The sequence below is a fragment of the Medicago truncatula genome, chromosome 7, assembly GCF_003473485.1.
Source record: "Medicago truncatula cultivar Jemalong A17 chromosome 7, MtrunA17r5.0-ANR, whole genome shotgun sequence".
Lineage (NCBI taxonomy): Eukaryota > Viridiplantae > Streptophyta > Magnoliopsida > Fabales > Fabaceae > Medicago > Medicago truncatula.
Genome location: NC_053048.1, coordinates 25497992 through 25517157, shown reverse-complemented (window position 1 = coordinate 25517157; position 19166 = coordinate 25497992). Strand labels below are relative to the sequence as shown.

The 19166-nt window shown below is 32.9% G+C and overlaps 2 protein-coding genes across 2 annotated transcripts; both read left to right on the top strand.

Moving 5' to 3' along the window:
• The first annotated feature begins 446 nt into the window (after window positions 1–446).
• Window positions 447–9993, top strand: LOC11435941 (cyclin-C1-2). The gene is made up of 10 exons (XM_003622816.4): window positions 447–553; window positions 840–935; window positions 1019–1125; window positions 1858–1897; window positions 2484–2528; window positions 2997–3115; window positions 3231–3345; window positions 5007–5057; window positions 7590–7737; window positions 9643–9993. The coding sequence occupies exons 2-10, from the start codon at window positions 904–906 to the stop codon at window positions 9733–9735; spliced, it is 750 nt and encodes a 249-aa protein (XP_003622864.1). The 5' UTR covers window positions 447–553; window positions 840–903; the 3' UTR covers window positions 9736–9993.
• A 1039-nt stretch (window positions 9994–11032) lies between these two features.
• LOC11426980 (histone-lysine N-methyltransferase EZA1) lies at window positions 11033–19166 on the top strand (the record flags this gene model as incomplete). The annotated part of the gene is made up of 14 exons (XM_039827938.1): window positions 11033–11071; window positions 11310–11417; window positions 12096–12367; window positions 12502–12663; window positions 12787–12871; window positions 13556–13696; window positions 14438–14485; window positions 14564–14632; window positions 15270–15520; window positions 18034–18157; window positions 18235–18593; window positions 18713–18803; window positions 18895–18942; window positions 19035–19166. Coding segments are annotated over exons 1-14 (1929 nt in total), but the record flags the coding sequence as incomplete, so codon positions are not given.

Below are 19166 nucleotides of genomic sequence, written 5' to 3'. Positions count from 1 at the left end.
TGTGTCATTATTAATAGGTTTGACTAACCTATTATTACTTTATAATATTTTAGATATTATCATCTGTCTTTCAAATAATTATATTTGTAATTATTCTATTAATAAAACCTTTTTTTTATAGAAATAAAACCTCTTTTCTATTACTAGTAAGAAACGTGATCGAATACTACAATTGTTTGAAACGTACAAAATAATGATTGAAACATTCAAAATCAATAGATATTATTAATGATAATTTATGGTTTTTGTCCAAAAAAAAAAGGTTTGAGGTTTCCTCGTCAGTTAACTGCCGAAGTTTTCAGTTTTCGTCGGTAATTTACTGCCGTAGTTTTTCTCGGAAGTTACTGCAGCCGGTTTCATAATTCGACAGTTAACTGCCGAGGGATATTTCGGTAAATTACTAGTGTGACACAATCAATGCATATGTGTCAACCGCAATTCTCAACACATAAAACAAAGAAGCACGATAATCAATGATCCTAGATTTAAGAACAGAAACAAAAGACACGAACTACTAGTTTCCCCTTCTTGTTCTTCTTATATTTCTCTCTCTGTAAGTTTTCCCCTCTCTCTCTTTCTCTCTCCATAAGAACTCACCAAGAACACATAGAACACGACCAAGAACAATAATCTTAGATTTTTTTTATCTGCACCCACTTCTTATCTTTTACAATAATTTTTGAGACAGTGTTAATGATTGACAGTGTTAAGTTGGAATATTTTTATTTTTTTGAAACTGAATAATTTGTGAGACCAATCTCATTTAAAGTATATGTAACATTTAATTGAGTTCAATATTTATTTAATTGTATTAATGGATTTGCTTTATATGTGGACAGTGATTATCCGCCGTTTCTGCTTAACTGTGGATTGTTGTTTCTTTGATCTTTGAAGAATTCAGTCATGGCTGCCAATTTCTGGACATCATCTCATTAGTATGTTTAATCTTTTTTTTTCTTCCTTTTTTTGTGTTATAATTTGGAATTCTTATTCATTTGGTGTTGTGTGAATCTTGCAGCACGCATCTTTTGGTTCAAGAAGATGTGGATAAGGTGAATCCAGTTGATAAAGAAAAGGGTGTCACCCTTGAGGATTTTAAGCTCATTAAGATGCATATGTCCAATTGTATGTATGCTCACTTTTTATATATCTATATGCATATCTTCAATTTCGATGTTTGGATAGAGGGTTTTGGAGGGTGAAATTTATATATTTGAATTAAGCGATTTCATTTTTTATTTTACTTTTTTTATTAGTGTAGTAAGTAGTAATGCTCGTGTAAAATTGTGTACTTTCTGTTGCGAAAAAAATGTCCGGGGTGAAAGTGTAACGCCACGTGGCTGTACATAGGAAGTCAATATTTGTCAAATATCGCACACGGTGGATTGCGCTGGTAGATTTTTTTGACAACTGACATGGTAAATTTGTGAAGGATGACATTATGGCGTTTAATGGCGGTTTATTGGCTTCTGCCATGGGCTGCCATTTGCAATCGATGATAATGTAATATCTCGCATAGCAGGACGAGTATCATTTGCAATCAATAACACTGCAAAATCTCCCAAAGCGGGTCACGTGTCATTTAAAAACTGTTTTTTCTTATTACGATTGGATGCACTTGTGACATCTCACTGTGTATCCAGCTCTGATAGCAGACTGCATTAGCTCTTATGAGGCCGCAACAGGCCATGGGAATTTTTTATACTTTTCTTTTCTTATTCTTGCGTCTGGACTTAGAAATTCAAAACTTCATGAAAGTAAATCACTAGGGAATCTAGTATTGATGTCTTTCATTTGCCATAAAGTGATTCATAGTATTTAACTTTGCTGAGTTCCCTCTTTTTCTTGCTTGTGCAGATATTTTGAAATTGGCTCAACAAGTAAAAGTGAGGCAAAGGTGTGAATTGTATTTCTTGAATATGTGAAACTTTGTTCCTTTGTGTTTGTAATCTATCATATCCTAATATTGGGGAGTTACAAAATATACATTTGGTTACTAGAGAAAGATTTGTATATTGGTTTGACTGTTTTGGCTTAAAATGTATGTCGTCACAATGCCTGAATTGCAGTCTTTGAGACTAAAAGTCCTTCGAGAAACGGAATATGAAGTTATTTGTAGAATTCAGGCTTTTATCTATGTTTATCGGAAGTTGGTTATTTATGTAACATTGGGATATTATATTGATTCTTGCAAATTTGACTAGATGAAACTCATTAGATTTAAATGACAATCATTCAAATTTGTAAAGGAACTATAACATTCATATCGTCGTTAATAATAATGGTTAAGGAACTTAAGAAATATTTTTGTCCCCTATAGATAAGCATATATGAACGTGTAAAAGAGTTGAACTTTTTTTTCTTAAATTTTTCTGTTAAAAAAGTGATATATATTTTCATCATCTTGCCAAAACTTTAAGATAATCTTCGGTCTATTACATTAATTGTTATGGCACCATCTAATATGTTGGTCAATCTTTTAGGGTTGTTGCTACTGCAGTTACATACATGAGGCGTGTTTATACAAGGTATGTGTTATAACCTTGTTAGTCTGTGGTAAAGGGAATATTCCTGAGATCATAAGAATTTCTTGTTTTAGTTTTTAGATGGAGGATAGCTTGTATGCTCTATGCTGTATTTATGAAGTTTTGAGTCAGTATTGTTGCCAGTTTAAGGTTCATAAATTGCTTTTTCGTTTCGTGCTTCTGTAGAAATAACAGAAGACAATATGCAAAATCAAACAAGTATTTTACACTGTATTTATAAGCATAAAACTTATGTTTTGAATCTGAATTTTGAAATTGGAAAAGTAACAAGTTGCCTTTGTCATAAAAGTTGAATCTATATGCTTGTCTTGTTTGGATGTCCTGGCTGTCCTCCAATTCATAATAATGCTATCTTCATCTGACCTTGGAAATAGTATGTGCTTAATAAATAAACTATACTTAACAAATAGCATCTCATCTAAGAGTTTTCTTCATTTCTTTTGTTCTAAGGATGAGTATGACAGAATATGATCCACGCCTTGTAGCTCCAGCATGCTTGTACCTTGCATCAAAAGCAGAAGAAAGCACAGTGCAAGCTAGGCTGCTTGTATTTTACATTAAGAAATTATGTAAGCTGTTAGTTAGCCTTATAATTTCTGATCTTAAAAGTGAACTATTTGTTTTCGAAGTTGTCTCTTGCTGGTATCTTTCCTTTTTGTTCTGAAAGCACAATTTCGTATGCAGATGCTGATGATAAGTATAGATACGAAATCAAGGACATACTTGAAATGGAGATGAAGATTTTAGAAGCATTGAAGTATTACCTGGTTGTATTCCACCCATACCGTTCCCTCTCCGGGTAAGGACAAATTGCGCAAATACTTTTTTACTTTGATCTTGCCAGACATGCATTATCCATGTTTTGTTTCAGTCACATTCTATTTAATACGCAGCTCTAATTCGTATGGCCAACTCATTTAGGATTTCCTTTTATTTAAGTAATAATTCATATGGCTGCAATCTATTTTACTTTAATACTTAGGATACTTAGGATTTAATTCTATTTAAGATTAGTGAAGAGAGAGACACAATGATGTCCACTTATATGGCCAACTCATATGGTGTAACTCTCATATTTTTATCATGAAATTTCATTTGTAACATTTAGCATTTTCCATAGACTATTATGGTTGGCGAACTCATCAGATTTCAAATATCAAGCCAAATTGAGATCAAAGAAAATGTTACCATTAAGAATATGCATTACAGGACAGTATACATAATACCACCAAGATTTCATGCCAACAAAGACCTTATAGCCGGTGATACCTTGAGTTAGGAGCCTCCTATAGAACCTTACCAAGGCCCAAGGGAGGCCATGCCTTTGCCAAAATTATCAAAAGACCAAACTCTTGTTCATTTCACTTTACAATCAACTGTTCAACAACAGTAACAACAGTCAAGTCTTTGATAGATTCTGGTAATTCTAAGAATATAGATACTGAATAAAGACATTGTTTATTGTTGCCTTTCTGTGGTAACTTCCGCAGAGGCAGTTACAAACAGAAGGGAAATATGAAAACTGAATTACAAATGCAGAATTTAACTTCTAGAAAACCAACTTCAAGCTCTAGGAATTAGAGAGCCTAGTATCTAACCAACACAATAACAACCGAATGACAGACATGATGCCATCCTTAAACTACATTGGGCCTCCACCTCATATAAACATTCTTAATAGGAGGCCTGCTAACAGTTTTTTGCAACTGGATAGGGTCAGCCACATGTCGTCAACCTTTCTGGCGAAATTCTATGATTCTGTTGCCTTGCTGGTGTTAGAGGGAAGTGCAATCATTCTCTTTCACATAACCAGATCATTTTGTATGTTGAAGCCAATATAGATGAATTTTAAAACAGGATTTCTACCTAATATCAAACGCAAATTTGTTAGATGAATTATAAAACAGGATTCCAGTCATCTCTCACTTCCTCGCCTCAAACTTTTAGAATTCTACAACCCTGAAAGTTATAAAAAAAATATTGAAACATGAGTTAGATCTAGAGGAGCCTGATGGTGTTAGATAGAACTTGTATTTTAATTATCAAAGTTTATGTGCAAATTTCCTGAGCGCAACCCTGCACATAGACTTGGACCATAACTCATCTTTTAGTTGCATTTTTAGTTTGTGTTGTTTCTCACAGTTTTAGTGTTTTATTGTGTTATGTCACATGCAAATTTAATGTTCATGAAAGACAAGATACAACAAATGTACTACACAAATGAGAACAGAAACCCTATTTGGATCATTATTTTCATGTTTTCCTTCAATTATAAGTTGCCTAAATTTGTTGAAATATTTCTAAACTGTCTACAAATCAAATGAATACCAATAATAAACATTTTAGCCAATTAGCTCCTATCTATATCAAATACTGTTATGTCTCGAATGGTCCTTCATTTTATTCACTAAGATTACATTTATTTATAATTTCTCACTTACTCTAATTATAATTCTCCAGGTTTCTTCAGGATGCAGGTCTGAATGATCTAAGCATGACGCAACTGACTTGGTAAGAATCCGTGTTGAACAGATGAGAACAGTTTTCGAATACGTTTTCGTTTCATTTCTTCCTGTTTTATAATTCTCCAGTTATCTCCTCGTCCCGCTTTATTATAATATATGCCTTGTACTTAACTTTTTGTTCTGCAATTTCTAGTTGACCATATATGCCCGACATTATAATTGTCCTTTATTTATTGAAAAGAAACAAAGATAAATTATATTGTCCGACATATATGCCCAACACTAGGGGGAAAATATACAATATATGTTCTCATGTTTCTTTGGACTTTCTAAACTAGTATATAGGTAGGTGACACTCTTTCTTATTTGAATGCTTTGAGTTAGATGTATCTAAAATGGTTAGAATAAGTCTTGTGTACTCAAGCATTACCCTCTTTCCGTACATCAATAGAGTTCTTAACGTTGATTCTTGAGATATTACACAATTATCTGCTGTTAAATTATACTTTTGCATATAAACCATGCATTTTTGTTGAATAAGGCTTAAAAACTTTTGATCCAGTATCTTTTTATGAAATTTAACTGCTGCAACTTCCGTAGATGTATTTTTTGTTTTAGATAAATAATTTCAACCATATTTTTGTACTCACCGATTGTTTTTCCCATGTATCATGCTTTTTGCATACACCATGGCACAAAGCTTTTTATCTGTCATAACACTTGGAACACACCTTTACTTCCCACTCACCATGTCATAAACTTGTCTTCCAATTTAAATGGTTTACAAGCTCAGCCTAAGTAACACCGTTGGCTAGTACATACATATTTGTCTGAGACATCATCGTAACCTTTTGGGAACCTTCAGCTTCTATTGGTTTTGTTCCAGCTCCTTCCAAAGCATTTGTGATTTCCTTCATCGTATATGAAAGAGCAATCAAAGAATCCAGTGGCATGGTTAAATTATTGTCCTTTGAACCACAGTCCTTCCCAAGGGACATAAGTGATTGGTCTGATTGTAAACCATCAAAATCAGCAAGGGTCAAATCTCCACAGAGATTAGTTTCCATCAAAACCAACCTATTATATGAAACCCCGTTTCTGCCCCTTTACTAGTCTGTTTCCTATTTGTGCCTCTGATCTCATCGAAAACAACAACGTTGAAGCGCTTTCTGCCCACCCACCACAACTTCCCCGTAGGACAGTATACTAGACTAGCCACCCACCACCTTGGTGTCGCTTTCGGCAAGCATGCACATCCCCTTTGGACGGAAAAATATTGTTGACGGGTACAAGTCTGGCAGCTTTGTCAGCAGAAGTTTTGCCGGCAGAAGTGGAACCCAAGACATCGTAGAGTATATCAAGTTTTGGAACAGAGGCGACACACACACTTGAAGGATTTGCAGAGTGGGACGATTATAGTGTATCAAAACAATCGGGCTCAAATTTAGCCGTGTCTTCTTCTTTTGATATACTATCATCATCTCTCTCTCTCTCCAAATCCCATGATTAGAGCCAAGGAAAATGATTCCCAATCTCAACCTAGCCACCTACGTCCTTCTGGCACCAAGATTGAAACCACAACATGACTAAGCCTTCCATCCTTATGAATGCTCACTGTACCTTATCAGATGAATGAATTTCCTGCTCCTCAATGGGGTCGTCCCCCACAAATTTTGGCAGCCCTTTGTTTATGAACCAATTGTTCGATTCATCCGTCTTAAACACCGGTTCTCCGTTGAAGATACGGCATGTCTGACCAATTGGTAGGAAGCCAAATTAAGAAAGAACAGAAAAATAGTATTGTTTTAAAAAAATAAACTATTATAGAATAATCCTTGTAATATCAGGGCAAAGCTCCGATGAGAAGATACAAGTTCTCCCTCTGTCCGACCTCTAAGGTTATAATTGAATAATGATCAATGATAACCTCTCTCTCTCTTCACATCCTCTTATAACAGAATGTGTCACACACTTTGTTCAGCCGTCACTCTCTGCCACGTTATATTCCTTCCCTCCCATTTTCCTATATTTTCATAACATCACCTCTACATAATGGCCTTGGCCAATTGATCAGCTAATTGCCTGTTTGGGCCTACACTGCCAAATTCTAACGGATCCCCCCCACCCATGGAAAAAGTAGACGGAGATGGTTCAAAGCTTAGACTAATACTAATTATTGTTTACCTGTTAATGCATAAAGTTGCTATATTTATGACAATGAATGCTGGCTCATTGTTTTTGACATGTCTAATTACGCTCATTGTTTTTGACATGTCTAATTACGAAACACAAATGTTTCGTACTAAGGAGCTTAAATATCATTGTCATAAAATAATTGTCGGAATTGTTCCAACTTTCCTGTTGTTGCTTGTGAGCATCATCTCTCACTGCTTTATAAAATGTGAAGTAGATTAATCATTCAGTTGATTTGAAGCAGTAGATAATGAATTTCTTTAACCAGAAGCTCCATTTTATTAACATCGCCGTTAATCATGATTTTCTGTTATGGTGCCATCTTGCAAATGCTGTTTGGCATTGTAGTTTCTATTATATAATTGATTTTGTTGAATTCCTACAGGGGGCTTGTAAATGATACATACAAGATGGACCTAATGCTGGTACATCCACCACATCTGATTGCTTTAGCTTGCATATACATTGCTAGTGTACTCAGGGAGAAAGATACCACTGTCTGGTATGAAGAACTTCGTGTTGATATGAATGTGGTGAGTATTCAACTGGGTTAAATATATTTTTAGTCCCTATGAAATATTCTCTTATCGAGTTTAGTCTCTACAAAAATTCCATACATGTTTAGTCCCCCATTTGGTGATTCTGGTGAAAGTTTTCATCTGTATCCAGCCCTTGAAATCACCAAATGAAGACTAAACATAAATGATATTTTTTTTTTGTAGTGATCAAACTTGATAGAAGAGTATTTTATTAGGATTAAAAACATATTTAACTCATTATATACTAAGCTTTGTTGCCTCTTAACCTTTCTCTCATCGTGCTTTTTTTGTTTGAAACTTCTTGGTAATTTTGGCTATGATGATGAATTGCAATTTAAAACTTGAATCGTCGTAGCCTGCTAGTGGCAGTTGCAAAAGTTGGCCTCAAACAGAATAACTGGACAAAATCGTAAAATGAAAGAAAATTAATAGATTCAAATCTACATGTTCGGATGAAGATCGTAAACAAGTTTTCTAAATGAACAAATCAAGACTATACACTAGTTTTTTATATATTGAAAACTTTGGTTAGATATATAATGTATGATATTGCTGAAAAACACTAAGATGTAAAACATGGTGATGGAAGGTATCCTATTTGGGACTAAGTCCAACAAATGTGATGTTGAGTAGGGGAGTTGGTTACATTTTATGATATGCCAATCCATGTGGTCCAGTGGTTTCAGTGGTTTCAGCACCACTGCCAAAACCGTCAGACATCGATCCATTAGCGGTGGCTCCTCCATAGTCACCTGTCGTCGGTCACCTTTGGTTGCCGTTAGAGGAAATGGTAAACGAATCACCGTGGGAGCATGCTTTGGCTCCCGGAGTTCCGAGTCTGCGGAAGGAAGAACACATAATGCAAAAGATCCAGATGATGCATCAACTGAGCATGCAACCACCGCCACCGGAGCCACCAAACACTAGTCTATTTCTGGCATTGGTTGCTACCACCCATGCAATTGTGAAAGCGAAGCTGTCTTGTGTACTCACAAGAGTTCCATATCACCGTTGCTATTGTTGGAATGGTTCTAGAAAAATTTGAAGCAAAATCAGTTTTCTTTAAGTTGTCTCTCAGTCTTGATCTAATGAGCCAGCCCAAACTGAGACTAGCTTTGGCGGCATACAAAAGAAATTATTATGGATGCCACTATGGCCTCATATGTTTTTTTTTTTCTTTTTCAAGAACTACAGCCTCATTTCAATCGATGGTGTGGCTATATTGGACTCAGCAGGAATTGCATATGCATTTGCAGCAAAGAATAGATATCAGAAGCAAGAGTTGATCGGTCTTGGTGAATCCTCCCCTTCGTATAGTTGGTGTTCCCTTCTAACAAACTAACCACATAAGCAAATGTAACCAACTCCCCTATTGATCACATTTGTTGAGCTTAGGCCCAAACTCAATCCCTAACATAAGATCTGTTAGGATAAATAGCTTAATTAAGCACTTCTGTGTTTCTTGCCTGTTGCTCGTGGTTCCTTTGTCTGTTATTCATCTGTTTTGAGTTATTTATGAACTTATTCATAACTGTGTAACCATATATTCATAATTTATAAGTTCATAAATAACTCAAAATAGAGGAACAACAGACAAAGGAACCACAAGCAACTGGCAAGAAACAGAGAAGTGAAGTGAGGAGAAAAGCGCCACCCAAGACTGCAGTGAGTTATCTTGGAAACTTGGTTGTCACTATAGTAATTTTACCACTCTGCATGCTATAATAAATACCAAGTTATGGTAGATGTCAAAAATGCATTGTTGAATTTTGCTGTTTCACTAGCTTACAATCACTTAAATGTAAATTTTCTGCACAGGGTACACTAGTTTTTGATTCATTTGTTTGATAAAGAAAACAAATTGTATGCTAAGGTAATTTTGTTTTTGTTTTTTGGCAGATTAAAAACATATCAATGGAGATACTTGATTTTTATGAAAACAACAGAATGTTCACTGATGAGAGAATCAATACTGCTCTCCAGAAGCTATGATCTTGATCCCCTAAAAGTGCTAACCTGGAATATGTGGAACTTGAATGAAATTATTTGCTATAGTGGCTTGTAGTTGTATGAATGAAGAAAAGAAAAAAGAAAAAAATTATATATTTATTATCTATGTCATGTTATACATTAAAAAGCTTTGTAATCATTACCAATAGTATGGACAAATAATATTGGCTATTGGGGTCAACCAATGTATTATGAAGAGCTAAATTTCATTGGAAAAAAAGTGATTCTTGATGAGGAAAACAAGGTTCCCACCTAGTTAATCTTTGTTCTCACTTAATCAAGTCAGTTCTTTCTTATGGGATATAAGGTTAGCTTGGTATCCGGGGTTGGAGAGTTAAAGAGTGAAGTGATAAAGAGGTCGAGAATTTGAACCTCACTCCGATCATATAATACTAACATACTAACATTTGTTATTTACAAAAAACACAATTCTTTCATTGTTTGAGTCGCCTTAGATGAAATTATATGCGGCCTCTTCCCTATATTAGTTGAAGGAAATAGACATGAGGTCCAAGTAGCTTTGGTCACCTCCTCCTATTGGTTTCTTCAAGTTTAATTAGGGCAAACCTGTGGAAGCCTCATCAAAGATAGCTATAAATTTGTGGCTTTCACCAGTTGCAACCTAGTAGGGGAGGAACTCTACGGCATCCTGCTTGGTATAAGGCTTACCAAAAGCATGAATTTGTCTCCATTTATCTTTAAATTGGTCTCTTTGGTGGTGGCTCAAATGACAAATAGCAGATTTGATAGACACACAACATTCTACTAAGACCAATTCCAATGGTATTGTTTACAATGTAAATAAACTTTTCTTTTGACAAAAAATGACATATACTAAATTTCATATATGGTATTAATAGATACATATATAATTTTTTGAAGATTTATTTTTCTGTATTTAGAGTGGTGACCCAAGAAGTACTGCATCAAAAGGCATTGAAAAACATTTTTTTACTCTGAAAAAAAAAAAATTAATTACTGACGTTAGGTTATGTCATTGTGCGGTGTCAAGTTTTGTTTTTTTTACCTCTTATATATGAGCGTTATTGTTTTCTTCACTCAGTTATCACTCTCTTATATTCTTCTCATTTTTATCAAAAAATATATTTTTCTCGGAAACAAACATTTTAATTACTGACATTAGGTTATGTCATTGCGCGGTGTCAAGTTTTGTTTTCTACCTCATATATGAGCGTTATTGTTTTCTTCATTCTGTTATCACTCTCACATATTCTTCTTGTTTTTATCGAAGTTACATTGTGCCATTCTCGATTCATCGATGGCGTCTAACATCGCAACTTCTGCCTCTAGACCTAGAGTTTGTTTTCGTTTTCATTCCCCGACTTTTGATCTCTTCTTTTCTTTAATTCCCTTTCATTTTAGTTTTTCATTTATATGGTAACAATTTTTCAAAATTAAACTCAAACGATTGCACATTATTTTGTTTATGATTAGATCGAGAAGGGTGGTAACCAAAAAATTTATTCTTCCGGTTGTTGGTGTAAATCGTGTATTTTATTGTTTTTTCGTTATGTATTAGTGATATTTTATTTCAGGGACAGGAACAACAGGGAGAGGCGACGATTGAAGATCCTCAAATCTTGATGAACAAGATAAAAAAGTTAAAAGAAAAGATCCAAAAGGAGCGGATGGAAACAGTTCAAGTGAGTTCAATTGGGTAGCCGATTATTTAAAATGATCTAGTTTTGTGCTATGATGTTTGTTAGAGATTTTTTTCGATGTAAATCGAGGGAAATCAAGTTGATCTACTGGTGACATTTATATACTTAGTGCTAAGTTAACTTGTTTCTTTCGAATTATTGTTCGAGTTCCTCTTTATGTTTTGGAAGACAATTGAAAAATTCTAAAGCTGAGAACGATTTGTCAAAATTAAATTATGTTACAAGTTGGTTATTAGGGTTTCATGACGAACTCTTCCATTTTCTTGTTTTTAACATTAGTGGTATGTTTGTTATAGATTTTTTTCGACGTAAATCGAGGGAAATCAAGTTGATCTACCGGTGACATTTATATACTTAGTGCTAAGTTAACTTGTTTCTTTCGAATTATTGTTCGAGTTCCTCTTTATGTTTTGGAAGACAATTGAAAAATTCTAAAGCTGAGAACGATTTGTCAAAATTAAATTATGTTACAAGTTGGTTATTAGGGTTTCATGAAGAACTCTTCCATTTTCTTGTTTTTAACATTAGTGGTATTTTGGCGGAGGGACGTTATTATTTCTTGTTCAAATTTATTTCCTCTAGTTCTATATGCAATATGGATAAGGGTTCTTTTTATTAATCTTGTTTAGCTTTGATTTAATCTTGAATATATTTTCTCAGAAGAAACTTCAGATAAATGAGAAGAATCTCCAATGTGAACTTTCCAAGGTCATGACAACAGTGTCAAGATATGACTCATCAATAATTGGGAAGGATAATGTTCAAACACATTCATTAAAAATTGAACATCCATTAGAGATGTACGATCGTTTCCCACGAGGTTTGGGAAATAAATACCTTCATGTTGTTCATGATGTATCATTTAAGAAAACTTTCAGATTACAACGTGTTGAAAAGATACCTCATTATACAACATGGTTACACTTGATTAGGTAAGTCTTACTTTCAAATACACGTTTATTCTTTTATTAATTCCACTTTCAAGTATACATTTAATGCTAAATATATTGATCAATGCATGTGTCATTTTTTGTGTTGCTTTATTAAAATCTTTCACACAAAACAGAAATGAGAGAATGACGAAAGCTGATGCCTTTTCTGCAAGACGAAACATATATTACGATCAACATGCAGGTGAAACAATGATATGCAGTGATACCGATGAAGAGGTCCAAGAGAACAAAGAAGTTAAACGTGACTTTTCTTATGGTGAAGATAAACTTCTATGGTAAATCAAAATTTAAACGTGTTACTATACTTAAACTTAAAAGTTTATATTTATTTGTGAATAAGAGCTAGGTTCACAGTTGCAATATTTCATGTTATAATTTAATTTATATGAATATATCAGGATGGCAATTGAGGAATACTGTTTAACCGATGAAGTGTTGAGTATCGTTCAAAGCTATATTGGAGGTACCACTGCAGAAATTGAGGTAAAATTTAATAATATAGGGACATAATAATGCAATTTAATGACATATAATTGTTAACCTTAACAATGATTGCAAAATATGGCTGATCTCATAGACTTACCGGTACTATTTAAGTTTTCTTGATATAATAATAACAGGTCTCGTTAACAAATGCTCTCAGGGTATTGTTTAAAAAATCCATAAAAAGAAATTATGCCTTGAAAATATAAGTCAAACACTTGTTGAAGTTATTACCGTACAATTTCCAAAGCAAAAATTACTATTTTTAGATTCTTAAACAATCCTTAGGGCACTTGTTAACATTTTCCATAATAATACTCTCTCTATCTCTATCATCCTTATGGTGAGAAAAAAAATTGTTTATTTCTTTGTTAAAAAAATTCTTTATTTCTCTAGTCCTTTTTTTAAAAGATATATTGATCTTTTTTTCAAATCTATTAAATGCTAAAGTTCATGTGTGACATTGTTTTTGTGGAGAGAAAATATATAAGTAAGTTGGTTGAAGTATGAGTAATTAATAGAGTTATTCGTAGAATTAATTTAAATTCTTAGAAATATATATATTAAATGAAATCAATATCTTTCCTTAGTCATGATGAATTGTAGTTTTGTTTCTTATAAATTGTACTAACCAAGTGTTATCATATAATTAACCTCAATCAATTTTTTTTTTTTTTTATGCAGGAGAGGTATAAATATCTCAAAGAAAAGAGCATGCTTTCTAAAGATTCAAGAGAAAATGCATCTAATTCTGGCCTATGTTTGGATAAAAGTTTGAGTGAGGCTTTAAGTACTTTTGATCACTTTTTCTGTCGTCGTTGCTTGGTAAATACTAAAATACTACTATCTTTTCACAATTATTGTCATAGCCATTATGTTTGCAGTAATGTACACCCATTTTTTTTTTTTGCACCTTAGATTAATCACATTGAAAAATATGGTTATTCAGTCGAGTAGATATTAATTCAATTTACGGTCGAAATTATGGTTAATTCGGTTAAATGAATTAACCACAACTTTCAAATGTGGAGATTGAATCAATAATTTAGTGTCTGTTTGGTAAGATATAAAACTGATCTTATGACTTATAACTTATATGTTGGTATGATAAAAAAAGTCGTTTGACATCTGTCATTTTTATACGAGCTTATAATTCATTTTCATGAGCTTATAAAAGTTTTTGAGATTAAAAATTATGACTTTTTATATCCATTTTACGCCTGCAATCTTAATTGAAAATTAGATATTAATTAAATGCACATTTTTTTATGTCATTTCATATTTTTAAATTAATTCAACCGTTAATTTTATCAAATACTATAAATTCAATCATTTAACTTATTCGTTATCACCTATAAACTAGCTTAGAAATCATCCCCCTCATAAGTTAACTTATCAACTACCCCTTAATTAACTATATTTTTACACTTGATTAATCTAGTATTGCATATATATATATATATATATATATATATATATGAGAAAAATGAGTGTCTATGAAACATTATTATTGTGTTTAATATCAAACATCTTGGGTGTTTACGCTTTTTTAATGTTCTTCAACAGATCTTTGATTGTCCTCTACACGGATGTTCTCAACCATTAATATATTCGGTAAGGAGAAATTTTCTACATTTGTTTCTTGTAATTTGTGTTTCTATTAGTAAATTAATATATAGATTTACTTTGTAGAGGGAAAAGCAACCAATTTGGCAACCAAAAGGTGAGAGGGAAGTATGTGGAGATCATTGTTACCTTAAGGTATTATTTATTCTTCTCATTTGTTTGAGAATAATATGTTCTTTGTTTTGATTTCAAATTTAAAAAATCATCCCTTCAAAAAAAAAAAAAAAAATAATACATTTTCTAAATTTTTTAAGGTTAATTATATTTTTGATACATATAAATATTCTAACTTTTCATTTTAGTTTCTATAATTTTTTTTTTCGATTTTTGATCCGCTAAAAATTGTGCATTACCCTTTTTTGTCCTTGTTTTTCAGTTAACTTAGATGTATTATTCAAAATTTTGAATTTTTTTGCACAATTAAGTTTATTACATTATAGAATTCTTATGTGTTTGAGACTTAAAAATTCATATTTAATTTATATCTTGTTAAAATTCTATTTTTTTAAGAGAGATTTTTATAATATTCTAAACATTACTGCAAAAATTCATTCAAATCCTTGGTGATAATGTATTTCTGAGTATGGACCCAAAATATATTATTGCTTTTGAAATTTTTAATTGTTTGCGAGACTAGCTAATACTAAAAATCAAAGTTCAATTTCCACCTCTAAGATAAGTTTTTTTTAATATACTATATTTTAGTAATTATTTAATGATGTTTGCTTTCCAATTTTTTTTAGATGAATGATTCTATATTTACTATTTGCAGATAAAGGATGTCAATATCTCATCAGAAGGTTCAACTTCTGGGTCTTTTTCGGATAATGAAATTCAAACAATGGAGAATGTAGATGAGATATTGGCACCCTCTAATTCAAAGGAAATCACATATAAAATAGAATTGATGCGATTATCCAACTCAATGGAAGGTCAAGATGATAAGATGCATAATATCATAGAATGGAAACCTTTGGAGAAAGATATATGTTTAAAGGGAATAGAGATGTTTGGAAAAAACAGGTATCGATCTTTATTAATTTTTCACATCACACTTAGTAGCACTTAATTTGTTGTTAAGTATTATTATTTGAAAATTTTAAATTATTTTGAATAATTCTTGGATGATAACAACTTCAGCAGAGGTGATGGACTGATTTGTCACCTCATAATGAAGAAATTAGATTCCATGCAGTGATTGATTGCCAACATTCATGCAGTCGATGATTGCATAACCGTCTCACTGAGATTGGGTAGTTCAAATATCAAACAGATTTTGATTTTCTTTAAAAATTAAAATTACTGTGCCCGAAATATGAACCGTTTGATTTCGATCAAATAGTGACGTAGTTACTAAATGTGTGAGTGCGTACAATTAGTGATAACAAGGAATCTCGGTCCTATAGTGAACGCATTTGAGAATTTTATATTAAATGAGATATGAAATGAACAATACCACCTAAGTCCCTTAATATAAGACTCATTGAGTAAAAAGGGTTTCGCGACAATTGAAATTGTCTCCAAATTTCACCTTTTAGAAAAGAAAATTAGTTAATATTTTCGTCGTAATATTTATCACTGATTACAAACAAATATGTAACTTAATTAGAAGTTTTTTGGGAAAAATTAGAAAAGTGTTCTATATTTAGTGAGAAAATTAGTATTTACAACGATAGATATCACTCATCTTACAAGTAAGTTCTATAGGTTTGAATTAAGTCTAACTCAAACTCTAAGATGGTGGTAAAGACTATCCATTCTTCATTGGATCATTTCCTATAAGACCATATGGGTCATTCTTTTAGATTTACAACTCTTGTTCCTAATGAAGTGTGTTCTGCATGAGAGTGGTGTGTTGAGAGTCTCACGTTAGATGAGACATATTTTGAGCAATTCTTTACACTTGAGATATCAATTTTGTAGTTGTGTTAGATTCAACCAAACTCCTAAAACTTTATATTATATTGATGTAGTACTTTTGCATCAAACTATAGTAAGTATTTGTATCGTCTCCTCAGGGACTAGTGCGATATCGCGGACCGTTCGACACCAAATATCATTCTAAGTTAAAAGATAATTTGTTTGTTTGTTTTAGTAACTAAATTGCAAAAGTAAAAGTTGAGAGTAATAGGGCGTAAAACTTGTTAGGATTAGAGTTCCTTGATCAAGCGTCACACATAACCTAATGACCATACATGGATTCTAACTTTTCTTTGATATTATCACGTATCCCTCGACAACACTATTCGTGTCCAAACAATATTGTGAAATCAATTGTATCACTCAATTGTCGATGTCTCAAACTATTGAATGATTCAAGAGTCGATCTTATCGTTCAATCGATGATTTCTCAATCTATTGAATGATAAGAAAACTTTAGGTTTGGATACACAAGGTGATTATCAAAACATCGATTCCATGTCTAGAACCTATGTTTTGATAGATGGTTATTCTAAACCTAGATTCAAAAGTATTTCTCAATCACAATTAAATTAAAGATAAACATTAAAGTGCAAGAATAACATCAATATCAAATCAAATGCTAGAACCATATATTTATAGATCAAAAGATTACATGTTTAAGCTAAGATCAAGTACCTCTAATCCCAACAAAAGAGATTTAGCTACTCATTGTCATGGAAGCCTTGCAAGAATGAATTGAAAGAAGAAAGATTCATTACAACTTGTGATTTCTCAACAAAATATGAAGAATCCACTTTCTATCACTCTCACTCTATGAAGAACAACCCTATCTCTCTCTAGAAATATTATAACATGAAAAGTATGAAAAACTAAGATCCTTAATGAAATGGTTGAGTGGGCTATTTATAGAATTCTGATTCTGCATGAACTCGCCTCGCGAGCTCCTTCATTCGCCATGGCGAGTTGAGGTTCCTTCACCATTGGGTTTGTGCCACGTCATCTGTGAAGAGTTAGACTGCCCTAACTCGCCTCGCAAGTACATCCACTCGCCATGGCGAGTATGCTCGCCTTCCACTCGCCATGCGAGTTGAGGGCGAATGAAAAACTGGTGCTCCCTGGAATTGCTCGCCTTTGAAGCTCGCCATGGCGAGTGATCTTCATTTTTCAGCCTCTTTGTACTTTTCTTCATTTTTGCTCTTTGCTTGATGTCTTGAGTTCAAATCCTGCGCAAATGGGTGAAGTAAGATAGATAAAGCGTAAAAGGGAAATAATCACTTATCTCTCGGCTTTTCCCTCAATAACTTGCAAAACAAGTAACAGAAGTGCCTAAAATATATCATGAATTTAACACTTCCTAGCACTTATCATATATATGATTTAATTTAATTTTTATGAGCATATTAAATTCTATTCTTTCGTTAAAAGCATTGAACAATTTTTCAATAAATATTTATATCAGGCATCTGCTTATATATTTGTATATTATTCTTATTTTATTTGTTGTTGAAAGAATTAAGTTCTAAGTAAATTCACTTGTTATGAGTATCATGTTTGGTTTATGTAGTTGAACCATTTCATATGTTTTTATCTCATATGTAACTCATGATCTGCAGTTGCCTTATATATCGGAACTTACTTGCTGGCTTCAAGACATGCATGGAAATAGATAGATACATGCGTGAAGAGATGCCAAATGGATCTACAGATGAAAATGGAACATTTGTTGCACAGTATAATGTGAGTATAATGTCTCAGTCCTCTATATCCATCCACGTTGCATCAAATTGTTTTTGTATTAAGAGTGATTTTTCTAGGACCATGAGGGGCCATCAAGCTCCAAGAGAGGTAGGAGAAAAGGGAAAAACAAGAAGTCCGGATATTTGTCAAAGTCTCGAGGCATCCGATCTAGCGGAAAAAGAATGATTGCTGGGGATACTGAACCTTATAAGCCTCACTATACACCTTGTGAGTGTCAAGGAATGTGTACGAAGAAAGAATGTCCTTGTCTTCTTCAAGGATCATGTTGTGAGAAATATTGCGGGTGTGACAAGCAATGCAGATACCGATTCAGAGGATGTCTTTGTGTTAAAAGTCAGTGCAGAACTCGACAATGTCCATGTTTTGCAGCAAAACGGGAATGTGACCCAGATGTCTGTAAAGATTGTTGGGCCAGGTAATTTATTTTTTACTATAGAATTTTATTGAAAGCTATATTTTGGTAGGGTTTTTCTTCTTCTTATTTTGAGCAAAATTTTTACTATAATAAATTTAAGTATTGCATTCTGCATACAGTTGTGGCGATGATACGTTTAAAGGGCCAATTCCTCGTGGTGATGGTCAATGTGAAAACATGAATCTTCTTTTGGGGAAAAATAAACAAAAGGTAATAATTATTTTGCTCTTTAAGTTAATTATCTATATATAATTAGTTCATGAATCCATTATTTTCTCATACTTTTATCTTTACTTTTTAGATTCTTTTAGCAAGATCTGATGTTGCTGGATGGGGAGCCTTCTTAAAGGTATAGTGACTTGTTTGTCTTAAAACAATTAAAAAGAAACTCTTCTCAATATACACTCTTTAAAACACTTTTTTCATTTATAATTATTTCAGAACTCCGTCAACAAAAATGAGTATTTAGGAGAGTACACAGGTGAATTAATCTCTCACAAAGAAGCAGAAAAACGTGGTAAATTGTATGAACGTGAGAACTTCTCTTTCCTTTTTGACGTGGATGATAAGGCA